The sequence below is a fragment of the Parus major genome, unplaced genomic scaffold, assembly GCF_001522545.3.
Source record: "Parus major isolate Abel unplaced genomic scaffold, Parus_major1.1 Scaffold290, whole genome shotgun sequence".
Taxonomy (NCBI): Eukaryota; Metazoa; Chordata; class Aves; order Passeriformes; family Paridae; genus Parus; species Parus major.
This window is the reverse complement of record NW_015379271.1, coordinates 60716-72323: the sequence shown is the minus strand read 5'-3', so window position 1 is coordinate 72323 and position 11608 is coordinate 60716. Positions and strand designations below refer to the sequence as shown.

Below are 11608 nucleotides of genomic sequence, written 5' to 3'. Positions count from 1 at the left end.
TGCCGTGCTGCGGAGCCCGCGCCTCGCCCGGCACGGCCTGGGTCTCCGCCGGCGGCGCAGTGAGTGCGGACGGGTGCGGGGGTCGGGGCCGGGGCCGGGCATCGCTCCGGGCGGGGAGCCCGCATTCCGGCCCAGTCGAGCTCGGAATACGGCCGCTGCCTGCTGCAGGCTGAGGGGCCTGGAGGACTGGGGGGAGCGGGAGCGGCTGTAGGGGTAGCCGGGTTAGGGAAGGCGAGGGGGTTGGCCCCTGCCGGCCTCGGGGCACCGTGGGGCTGCAGCCTCCCGCCGAGCCCTCTCTGCCCCGCTCCCCGGGCTGTCGCTTCCTGCCCCACAGGGCCACAGGGGGCTGACGGGCCTGGACTGCCCTGCCGGGAGCTGGAACACGCTGGGCTGCACCGGGGTCCTCCGCAGGCCTTGGCCCCCTCGGGCTGCCGCGCCTGCTCCTCTGCCTGTGTGCCAGGCCAGCCCGTGCTGTCTGCGGCAGGATCCCACAGCAATCCACGGACACATCCCTGCAAGTGTTCAAGGCTGGGCTGCGCGGGGCTTCGAGCAACCTAGTCTAGTGGAAGGTGTCCCTGCCTGTGGGAGTGAAACTGGATGAGCTTTAAGGTCTTTTCCAACCCAAACCGCTCCATGATTCCATGATTCCATGACCCCGCAGGTACCCTGTGGCACAGGAGGGCCTCGTCTGGCTGTTCTCAGTCAGCTGCCCAAGGCTTTGCTGGAGCAGCACTTGCCCTGGCAGCGCTGATGTACTTGGACTGTCCTCAGAGTTTGGAGTGTCCAGCTCCTGTGGGCTTCCTGTCCCAACTCCTGAGGGTCTGCTCTTGAGGGTGGCTGGCCTCTGGGATGGAGGTCACTGGTGCCTGCATGGCACCAGGCAGCCTCCCTGATAGTAGTCACTTGTGCAAGAGTATGCTGTACAAATAAAGTCTCCTGATTTCCCTGTGGGTTCAGATTATTCTAATTATGAATGCTGGACCCTTCTGCAAGTGTGCCAGTAATGCTCAGGGAGCAAATCCCAGGGAAGAGGTGAAAATAACCCTGAAAAGTATTAGCTTAGTGTGAGTAGTGCATACCTTGGCAATTCCTATCTCTTTGTTAACAAAGCATCCCTGTGGTGCAGTTACTTCCCAGTCACCCCAGCTTGGATCACAAGTGCGGACTAAGCTGCCCCTGCCCTGGCAGCCTGCTGCTGCAGATGAGATGCCAAGGGGTTTGCTTACACTGGGCCAGTCGAGGGATTTTCATCTGAGCCTGGCAGTGAATGCTGGTGCTCTTCAGGTGTGTGAGCAGCCCAGGTGACTGAGATGAACGCACTACAGGGAACATTTTGTTTGTAATGAAACAGATGAGACCCAGGAGCGCAAGGTTTTTGCAGGCAGCAATGAGGGCTGCAGCATCCACAGCCCTGTGGGGGTATGCAGGAGCTGTCAGTCTGTGCTGACAGAACCTGGACTTCCAGGGCTAGAGGACTGGAGCTTCAAGGGTGAACTGCCCACTCCTGTTCCTCTTACAAGAGTGTCACAGAGCTAGGAGAGTGTCCTGCTGGGGGCAGGGAGCAACACTGCTGCTGGGAGCCGTGGGGTGACTCTGGCAGGACTAGCTGTGGGACTGCTGGCACATTGGTTCTAAGGGCTTTTGTCTTTGTAGAGCTTCCTGAGAGCTGGGCTGATATGCAGGAGCCACTGCTTGAGGGGATGTGCTTCACCCTCAAGTATCTGGGCATGACGCTGGTAGAAAAACCAAAAGGAGAAGACATGGCTGCTGCTGCCATCCGCAGGATCGTGGCCACGGTAAGACCCAGACCTGGGGCCCTGGTGTGCTGGGTTCAGAGCCCAGTCCCTGCACTTCAGGAAGTGCCTGTGTCCTAGCCCTGAACTCCAGTGAGAGACTGTGCCCTTCCTAAGAGGAGGGTGGTATGCAGGAGGCTACTGGTGTCTGCCAGTGTGCTGTGGGGAAGTCGTCTTCCACCAGGACAGCCCCAGCCACCTGCTCCCACACCTGAACCTGGCTGGGAGCAGAGCTTTGCCTGCCACAGCACAGAGAGGAGGGTGAAGTACTGGGAGAGGTGAGGTCTGTCCCTTCCTGTGTGTGTGGCAGTAGTGTGAACAGATTTGAGGAGTGGTGTGTGTAGGGCATGCCTGATTGCCAGACTGCTGTCCCATCTTGTATCCAAGTGAGTGATACTGTACAGAGTCTGCAGGGCTCCTTCCAGCAAGGTGGTGAGGTGAAGACCCTTGCCAGATTTGCAGAGATTGTTGGTGTTTTTCCACTGCCAGGCACGGGTCGGAGCTCGCAAGTTTCAGAAGGTGATTCTGACAGTGTCTCCAAGGGGCATCTCACTGCAGGATGCAGACACTAAGGAGATGGTGGAGAACATCTCCATCTACAGGTGGGCACACATGGGTGTGGGCTGGGTGGTCCCCAGCAGCCAGCTGCAGACTGATGGGAATTTTTGCAGCCAGGGAGGGCTGGGCCTTCTGTCAGCAGTATCTTCAAGCTTAGGTCTTTTCTTGGCGCTCTGAGGCCTGTGCCCGCTTTCTGCTGTGCTCCCAGCACTGCCTGAGGCTGAGTGTAGGCAGGGTCCTGTGTGGCCTTGAGTTCATCAGCTTATCCATCATTTCCATATGCCCTGCTTTTCTCTTCTGGCATTCAGCAGGATTTTGAGGCTTGTGACTGGAAAGCCCCGCAGATAGGACAGGACTGCGGGTCTGTCTTCACTGCTGTGGGAGCACTCTTCTGGCTGCAGGATGCCAGAAACTGCAGCTTACTTGGGTGGGCTAAAGGCCATTGCTGTGAGAGCTGATGTTGATTTCTCGTGCTACCACTTGTCCTTTGGCTGGGTTGGGTGTCTGTGGGTGCTGGGTGTGAGGGCAGTAAGTGTGCAGTCTGGTGGCTAGATGGGAAGCAGACATAGGACATCTCTTTGCTGCAAAATGTAGGTTTCAGCACCAGAGCCAATGTGCCAGGTCAGACCATCCCTCTGCCTGGCCTCCAGCTGTGTCCTTGGAGGCAATTACCCACCCTTCTGTGCTCCTCTTCTCCCAAAGCTTAAGTAGCTTGAGTTCACACACTGGCTTGAGCTGACCATCAGAAAACTACATGGCACTCTGGGATGGCACAGGGGGGAGTGCCTGTGGATGCAGTGATTTCTTACCTGCTGCAGGTACCAGGCGGCCTCTGGCCCTTGCTGGGGGTTTGGGCTGTCTGGTCAGCTCGGGCAGGTGAAAGCTTCAGGTTGTCAGCAGTGCTTGCTGATGTGCTGGGAGTGCAGCAGAAGTCCCATGCCGGGGTTCCAGACTGTCCTGACAGTTCTTCTTTGCCCACAGGATCTCCTACTGCACAACAGACAAGCTGCAGAACAAGGTCTTTGCTTATGTTGCCCAGAGCCAGGAGAACGGAGCACTGGAGTGCCATGCCTTCCTCTCACCGAAGAAGAAGATTGTAAGCACTTGCCTTCTGCTCTTGGCTCCGTGAGGTATGGGTGGGAGCAAGGGCCTGCTTTCTTTGCCTTCAGTGGCAGAAGGACTTTACCTCTGCGAACCTCAGTTGGATTTTGAGCCAGGGAGCAGGTGTGCTTATGTGCTGCAGAGGCAGGGAGTGAGCAAAGGGGGATTTCCTGTCCCAACTTCTGAGGGACCCTGCTCTAGAGGGTGGCTGGCCCCCAGGGGCAGACAGACACAGAACTGAGCTCTGGCCTTCTATCTGCGTATTCTGCAGAGAAAGGCATCAAGGGATGCTAGGGGGCGGGTCTCACCTCATGGCAGTGGGGTTATCCTGGATTGAGGGCCCAGGTGGAAGCAGGCATTCCTTCTCTTTCATATGCACAGGCCCAGGCTGTGACTCTGACCGTGGCCCAGGCCTTTCAGATGGCACTTGATCTCTGGGAAGCAACACATGCTGCAGGTAGGAGGAATTTCTCAGATATATCTCTCTGCACAGCCCTGGAATCAGTGTCTCTGGTGTGGGATCCTGTCCTGGGCTGCCTGGAGGGGAGATGGCTTGCTGCCTGGCTGGTGAAACACACCAAACAGGGAGTGCCGTCCTTGTGGTTGTGTTCTCTGGTAGTGCCCATCTCTGGTTGGGGTGGGAGGTGTACCTGCTGTCTATGCTGAACTGCTGTGCATTGCCTGAGCTGTAGCCCAGCTCAGGTCACCTGCCCTGAGCAGTGACTTCTCACCCTTGTTTGTACCCTCCTGCCAGCACTGCAGGGATTCCCCATTCCCCACGCACAGTCTTGCCTGTGCTTTCCCAGCTGGGCTTTCTGCAGGTTGCAGGCACTAACTCTGCTGCTTTTGCCCTGTCCCAGGCTCTAGGCAGGATCAGCCCCTTCACCCTTCATGTGTGTTGGAGAGCAGTGAGCCTGGCAGACCCTGTGAGCCAGCCCCCTCAGGGAGCGCTCCCTTCAGACACCACTTTGGGGTACAGTATGTGCAAGTCAGGCCCATGTCCAGGGCTCTCTGGAATTAGGGCAGGGACAGAGTGACCCCTCTGCAGCTCCCTGCTCCTGCCCTCCCAGAACCCTGCACAGCCCCCATCGCACATGGCAGCCTGATGTCAGGAGGTGCACTGTACTGTGTAGCTCACACAGCAGGTGCAGTCCCTTGGTGTCTGTGCTTCAGAAGCTCTGCTCTCAGGCCCAGCACTGCTGTAGCTTCAGCCCTGCTCTGCTGGCACTGTCACACAGGGACCTGGGACCTGGGCTGCACACCTGGTTTCATGGCTGGGGTGAGAGTTGCCTCTGAAGGAGAGGACCTTTGGATCATCATCCTGCCAGCCTGGGATAAGGCTCAGCCCAGCCCATCTGCACTGCACCTCCTGCATGGCCACAACAGCTATCGGAGCATTGTCATCCTGGTCTCACTATATCCCTGTCTGGGAGCTTCTGGATGCTTGGTCCAGGGCCTCATGTTTCCAGTGTGAGTCCATCCTGGCAGTGCTTGGGGTTGTACCTATGTGCAGCCTGCTCCTGCTAGTCTCTGCCTGCCCCTCCAGCTGCAGGGTGTGCCCACTCATCACTGTCCCTGGGCAGAGCTGCACTGTGTCACCAGCTCTGTCAGCATGGTCCGTGCTTGCATTTGAGGCTTTGCACCTGGAGGGGCCAAGCTATGGCCTGTCTGTCCTTGTGTGCCCAAGCCCAGAGGGTTCTGGCAGCCCAGCACTCCAGTCTTTCCCCACTGCTTGTGGGAAGCCTTTGTACTGTGCCTGGGGCGTGACTGTCTTGTGAAGGGGCCAGACGGCATCTGAGCAGCCCAGCCTTGCTCCTGGCAGAGACCTGCCCATGCAATGAGATGTCATGCTGGGTTTTTGTTTGTTTGCTTGCCAGGAGGAGGAGGAGGAGGAAGATGATAATGTCAATGAAACCTTACCTGGGTAGGTGGTAAGCTGCTGCTTGTATTCAGGGATCTCTCTAATGAACTCTGTCGTGTTTCCTTCCCTGTGCCCCATGCAAGGGGAGCTGCTTGGGCCATGGGCATGGTGCGATCATGGAGGAGAGCTGCATGGAACCAAGGGGGGAGTTTCCTGGTCTTTCTCTGCTTCTATCAGCTGAGAACTCAAGCAAACAGAGGCTTGGTTGAGTGGTGGAAGAACAGACCATGCAGTCCAGCTTTTGCAGCAGAGATGTGGGGGACTTATGTTGATGGCCAGGATGCATCTAGAGATATTTCTTACTCTCTGCCAGTCTTTGCTGAGGCCAGCCTGTCCAGACATGCCTCTCACATTGGACTCAGTTGTCCTTCTCCCACTCATTTCCCTGGGGGTTGGACCAGGATGGAGGCCTGGTCATACTGACTTCTGGGTGGACTGGGCCTGTGGGCTGAGCTTGATGGTGTGTATCCTGTACTGGGGAGGAGCTGATGGTACAGCGGAGAGGATTAACCTGCAGGTTTGCAGAAACCTGTGAGGTTTGCCCTGTGAAGCCCATTCCATCGTGGCTGTTCATCATGTACATCACAGCAGGCACCCAGCTGGGGTCTGGCAGGTCTGAGGCTGGGTTGAGCCAGCGTCGCCCAGGAACCAGTGTGTGCACAGACTGGAGCTGTACATGTAGTCCAATGAAGCACCACCCTTTTGGACATGGGGCCCTTGATGGGAAGGACATATGGCTTTGCAGTCTTGGGACAGGCTGGCCAGGGAAGAGAGTTTGGTAGCAAGGGGGCTTAGAGCCTTCTGCATTCCCAGTACCTGCTGCTCCTGTGCCATTCCTGCTGTGTCAGGGTCATGAGCATGCCGTGTCTCAGGAGGCCATGCTTGGGGTATGATGCATGCTGTGTTCTCTTCCAAAGCAGCATGGAGGAGCTGGAGAAGGGAGCACACAGCCCAGCAGGTAACTTTCTTCAGTGATGCATTGTCTCATCCCCCAGCATGTCCTCTGTAAGGCAAGGGGGGGGCTGATGCTCACTTTTCAGAATTAATGCTTCTTGTGCCCCCGTTGAACTCTCTTACAGCACAGCTGTTATGCTACCGCCTGGGGCCGCCCCCGGACAGCTGGATGGTGCTGGGAGGGGTTGGACACTCACCCAGCGCTGGCCCCAAGACTCCCCTGGGCTAAGCCAAATCTCTGCAACAACGAACCAGCCACTCAGGATTCACCCTGTGCCTGCACCTGGGCCAGCCAGTGCCTGCCACTGCCCTGGCACTGCCCTCCTGACACGGGGGCTGCTGGCACTGCTGCCATGGAGTGCACAGGCTGTAACACCTTCTCCTTGTCCTGTGCTGCCTGCATGAACCGCCTCGAGCTGCAGCTGCTCCCAGCTTGGGCTGGGGGACCGATGCTCCTCACTCTGCTCACTCCCAGGCCATGCAGGACCACCCTGCGTGCTCTGAGCCTTCCTGATGCAGGCAGTGTACACCCTCAGGGAGCAACAGCTCTTGGCCTGGAGCATTGTGTGATGAAGGCCTTGCCCCTGCAGTTCAACCCCCTACCCTCTCACAAGTGAAATGACCTGGTTTTTAAAGGAATGCTCTGCCTTTATAGAGAAATAAACTGAGTTTTTTACTGTTGTCAGTTGGGTTTGAGTCCTGGATGGGTGCCATGCATAAGCATGCAGGGTACTCTGTCTCCTGCACTGCCTGTGGTGAGGGTTGCTGTGCCCCAGGCTCATGGAGCCTGGACCTCCCACACCTTCCTTGGCTGTGAGCCCTGAGGGAGCAGTTCCTCCTTGTGCTGAGGGCTGCCAGGGCCCAGGGTGCCTTTATGACTTGGGAGGAGCAGGTGCAGGCTCTGTTGTACTGGTGTCTTGAGCACCTGTGAATGTCACCTGCACTGACAGGAGGTGCTGCTGACCACTCTGAAGCCAGGGCAGACACAAGGCCTTGTGTGCCAGCTGCTCTGAAGTGTCTCTGCCCTGCTGCACCCCAGCTGTGCTCTATGGAGGCAAGCCATGCATTTGGTTTCCTTCCTCAGATGCAGCAGGGGAGGCTGCAGCATGTCCGGTTTCTTTGGCAAGTGGCAGCTTGCAGCTGTGTTCTGGCCAAGCCCCTCCCTGCTGGGTTCCTGTCACATCTCTGCACAGCTGCCCTTCTCAGCTGAGCACCATCGCTGGCTGCAGCTGGGGTGGCAGGGCTGCTCTCCCAGCGAGTGCCACAGGCACTGGGCTGACAGATCAGTCAGGAGCTGTGCATGGTTTTCTTCATTTCAGGTTTTGCATATTGAATGTGGTTTCATGCCTTTTTTCTTTCAGCTGGCAGTACAGAGCAACACATAACTTGTTAGGGTGAGCAGATCATTGTCAGGCTTTCAGCTTCCAGCACTCATCTCTGCACTTCCCTGCCCTCCTGCACTCCCATAGTCTGAGAAGAAGTAGTGACTGGGGGTTTATTTCGGTTTTGTTTATTTGTTTGTGTTTTGAGGGTTTTGTTTTGTTTTTTGGGTTTTTTTTTTCAGAGGGAAAGGGCTCTTTCCTCAACAACACACCCTGATTTTACATTTAATGTCAGACTTGTGTTCCTTTTTTATGTGGTCAAAACCTCTGCATTTTGACTCTTTTTGGTTTTTTAGGGTTTTTTTTTTTTTGTGCCTTCCCTAGTTCTGCACCTCTGCAACACTACCTGATCCTGATTCTTTGTATGTGCCTCTGGCCTGGTTAAAAATCTCATGACAGCAGGTGTGTCTGCTATGATATTCCAAGACAGAACTTCTAAACATTTTCCAGAGCACTAGAACATCCTTAAAACTCTTGTATTTCCCTGACAGACCTAGTTTTTTTTATGTACCTCCTTAAAAAGAGCTAGCAGGCAAAACAAGGTGTTTGTGTCTCTGGAGCTGTGGCCGTGTTCCCTGCAGCCCAGGTTACAGCCCAGCAACAGTTCCATCCCTCTGCCATGGTGCTGTTGCTCCTCAGGTACCTCTCTCAGCAGAGCAAGGAGCAGCACAGGCCCCTCTGACCAGCAGCCTGTCAAGGTCAGACCTTGGCCCCTTCTTGGCTCTGCTGCTGGGATGTCTCTGCTCTCTGCAGAGGAGCAGCCAGGATGTCACCCTCAGTGGGACCAGATGGCCCAGCTTGCAGCAGCAGCTCTCCTTCAAGAGCCAGAGGAGTGCAAGGTGAGCATGGAGGACCTCCAGCTCTTGCACACCATGCACAAACAGATCTCCTATGGAGCAGGACACATGCATTCAAGAACTCGTATGCATGCATGGACACACACAGAGACCTACAGCTCTGATGCTGCCTTTGAGCCAGGATGTTTTTATTGAAAAGACCCTGCCATAGGAGTTGCTTATCTTGTCCCCTCCCCGCCTAGTCCTGCAGCAGGAGCTGAGCAGCACCTGGAAGGAAAAGTCCTGAAAGTGCTTTTACTGGGAGATTTATTCCTGGAAGACGCTGGATCCTGTGATGCTTGAGTCCAGGGCTGCAGAGCCTGTCTGGATGGAGGGAGAGCAGCAGCCAGGGCAGCAGGGAGCATCCTTGTTTCACCCCATTCCCTCCAACTGACACCTTGCGGGCCTCACCACATTGTCTCCTCCAGGCAGCACAGGCACAGTGCTGCTCAAAAAGTGCTTGGCAGCTTCCCTCAAACAGCCTGAATGTGCCAGCATTGAGCCCTGCCGGAGACACAGCCATGCCCTGACACTGTCCACTTTCCCAGTGGGAGCTTCCTCCAGCACTCCCTGCCCCAGCTGCAGGCTTTGTGGACTGGCCAGGCACTGTGACAGCACCAGCTCCTCATTGTCCCTCGTGTCTTTGTCCTCTGCCTTTGTCCTCTGTCTGTAGACAGAGAATTTGAAGCCCCTGACAAGGGGGCCATGACAGGATGCAGTAGAGCCCTGTTCTCCAGCAGCAATCCACTCATCCCATGTTGGCTGAGCCACCTCCTGCCACCTGGCCACAGCTCTCCTGGCAGTGCAAGGGCAATGCCTGCACTGCCCTGTTTCCTCAGCCCTGGCGCCCTGAGGGGAGCAGCTCCTGCCCTCTGCAAGCAACACCCAAGGCCAAACAGGCAGCTGAGAGCAAGGTCTTCCCCCTGATGCTGGGCAGGTGTGCAGTGCCACAGCTGCACCCAGGCCTGTGGCCAAGCTGGTGCACGGGGACAAGGCCTCCCCTCAGGCCACTGCATCAGCCCCTTGGCTCCCCTTGGCTCCCTCCCACCCTAGCCAGTGGTGTGGCCCCCCCACCCATCCTCAACTTCATGCTTCCCACCGGGAGGGGAGGAGGGCCAGCTGTGTGGGATGGGCAGAGCCATGCTCTGCATGCATAGCTTGGGAGCTGGCTCCATGCACATCCCCAGACAGATGCCCTCAGGAAAGCGAGAGTTCTGATACGTGGATCGTTGCATGCTGAGTTCCAGGCCGCACGCCTGGTGCTGCCTCTTCTTCCAAGGCCTGCTTTGGCTCTGGCAGGACACCCAAGATCCCAGACGGCAGAGCTGGTGTTGCACTTACACCTCGATGATATTGACCGAGGGAGATTTCTTCTGTGAGAGAAAAATCTACTTTAAGACCCTGCTTTGCTGCACCCCTGGAATCAGACCCGATGTCAGAGCCCCTCAGCCTGCAGCAGCCATCACGACCAGCAGACCTCAGCAGAGCAGGGTCAGGGAGTCGAGATCCAAGAGGAGGAATCTCTTTGGCAAGGAGTAATCAGCAAGCTGAAGAATCAGAAGGAGGGGAACTGGGGACTTAAATCCAAACAGGAAGCCTCTGCTCCTGACATCTGCTGGAAACCAAGGTGTGGAATCAGTGTGGAAGTCAGGCTACACAGTGAGGAGAGTTCCCACCCTTGACAGAGGCAGCAGATGAGACACAAGCAAAGCCCTAACATACAGTCTCATTAGAGTATCGGGGCTATAACTGTCTTTGGCAGGTAGCAAAGGGAGAATTGTCAGGTGCTGAGGGAACAGCCAGATGAAGGCACTGGTCCCTCCCCATCCACAGCCTGGCATAGCACTTCACCAGGGTGAGGAAGGGGCTCTGGAATAACTTGTGTGGTGATGACCCAGAGCCAGCTGCAGTGAAGGCAGAAAGTGAGCGCTCACAGACCAGTGCAGGAACCATGAGAACAGCTGCCTAGCATGTCCACTCCTGCCTGAACAGGAAGGAGCCAGACCTGTCCATCAGTGCAAGAAAGATGCAGCCTTGGAGGGGTGTGATGAAGGGTCTGTTACAGTCAGAGGTCAGGTACCACCCTGCAATGCAAGAGCTATCCCAGCTGCTTTATCTTATCATCTCTTCCAGTGTTTCTCTGGCAATCACCCATGGGGCACAGACACTGCCTCAGAGACCAGGGCTCACTGAACCCTAAAAGCCCTCAGCCTTTGGGGTGAGAGCACAAGCCGGGTTGTTTCCATTTCTGGAGAGAGCCAGACTCCATCCAGGCTGCAAGCCCCAGCAGACGCCACACGCCACGGCTCCTGCCCGCCCTCCCCGCTCACCTTGCTCCGCAGCAGCCCTCCGCTTGGTCGCTCTGGTGTGCTATGCTCTGAGGACGGCTTTGTCTTCTCCTTGTTGTTGTTGGAGTCATTATCCTTGATGATATCATATTGTCTGCAGAACAGGGCGATCACCGCTGCCCAGAGACAGACTGGATGAAGGACTCCCTCACAGTGCCTGCCTCTGTCTCCCCTCCCCACAGCACCCCAGCTGCAGGGCAGTTGTGCCCAGGGCTCCTTGGGATGCTGCAAACCCACACCCCCACCTGCATCAGCCTGCACCAGCCCAGGCACCCCTGCACGTGTGGCCAGGCCAGTTTCCTCGGGCAGACAGGCATGGATATGGCTAAGGCCACTGAGCCACACATGAGGCGCTCAGCACTCACCAAAGGCAGATGCTGAGGCACTCAAACAGGGACAGGGAGGTCAATGGGCAGCTGTGTGGGCTTTGGAGTGCCTCCAGCAAGGCATTACAGTTTGTGCTGCTGCTTGTGACTCTCCCAAAAGCCAGCCTTTTTCTTCATGCAAACTGTCTATGGGGTCAGTCTGTTGTGCTTTCATAGCATGCACCTCATGCAGCATGTCCCACACCTGGGAACCCTGGACACAGGAGTCTGAAGTGATGCCCCCAGGTGAGACCATGCTGGACTGACCCAATCCCCAGTGTGTGTAGACACACAGACAGACAGACAGACAGACACACACAGTGTACACACACACACACACACACACACAG

General features: G+C 56.6%; 2 protein-coding genes across 2 annotated transcripts in view; one reads left to right on the top strand and one right to left on the bottom strand.

The window, feature by feature from the left end:
• The first annotated feature begins 6 nt into the window (after window positions 1-6).
• On the top strand, window positions 7-6647 carry LOC107198721 (low density lipoprotein receptor adapter protein 1-like). Its single transcript, XM_015615887.2, has 9 exons — window positions 7-59; window positions 1654-1796; window positions 2283-2395; window positions 3333-3447; window positions 3834-3909; window positions 4313-4425; window positions 5330-5376; window positions 6291-6331; window positions 6453-6647. Exons 2-9 carry the CDS (start codon window positions 1677-1679, stop codon window positions 6554-6556), a joined length of 729 nt encoding a protein of 242 aa, XP_015471373.1. The 5' UTR covers window positions 7-59; window positions 1654-1676; the 3' UTR covers window positions 6557-6647.
• Window positions 6648-8665: 2018 nt separating this feature from the next.
• FNDC4 (fibronectin type III domain containing 4) overlaps window positions 8666-11608 on the bottom strand; it is a 12913-nt gene continuing 9970 nt past the window's right edge. Inside the window, exons 5-6 of the mRNA XM_015615888.3 lie at window positions 10876-11009; window positions 8666-9918 (exon numbers count right to left, since the gene is read on the bottom strand). Of these exons, the coding sequence (XP_015471374.1) occupies window positions 9883-9918; window positions 10876-11009 (170 nt within the window). The 3' untranslated portion in view covers window positions 8666-9882. The remainder of the gene's footprint in view (window positions 9919-10875; window positions 11010-11608) is intronic.

Excerpts from the sequence above, each read along its gene's own strand:
- LOC107198721 (XM_015615887.2), top strand. The coding sequence starts at position 1,677 with ATGCAGGAGCCACTGCTTGAGGGGATGTGCTTCACCCTCAAGTATCTG. Across the intron at positions 1,797-2,282 it reads TCCGCAGGATCGTGGCCACG|GCACGGGTCGGAGCTCGCAA; the intron begins GTAAGACCCAGA and ends TTCCACTGCCAG. Across the intron at positions 3,448-3,833 it reads TCTCACCGAAGAAGAAGATT|GCCCAGGCTGTGACTCTGAC; the intron begins GTAAGCACTTGC and ends TCATATGCACAG.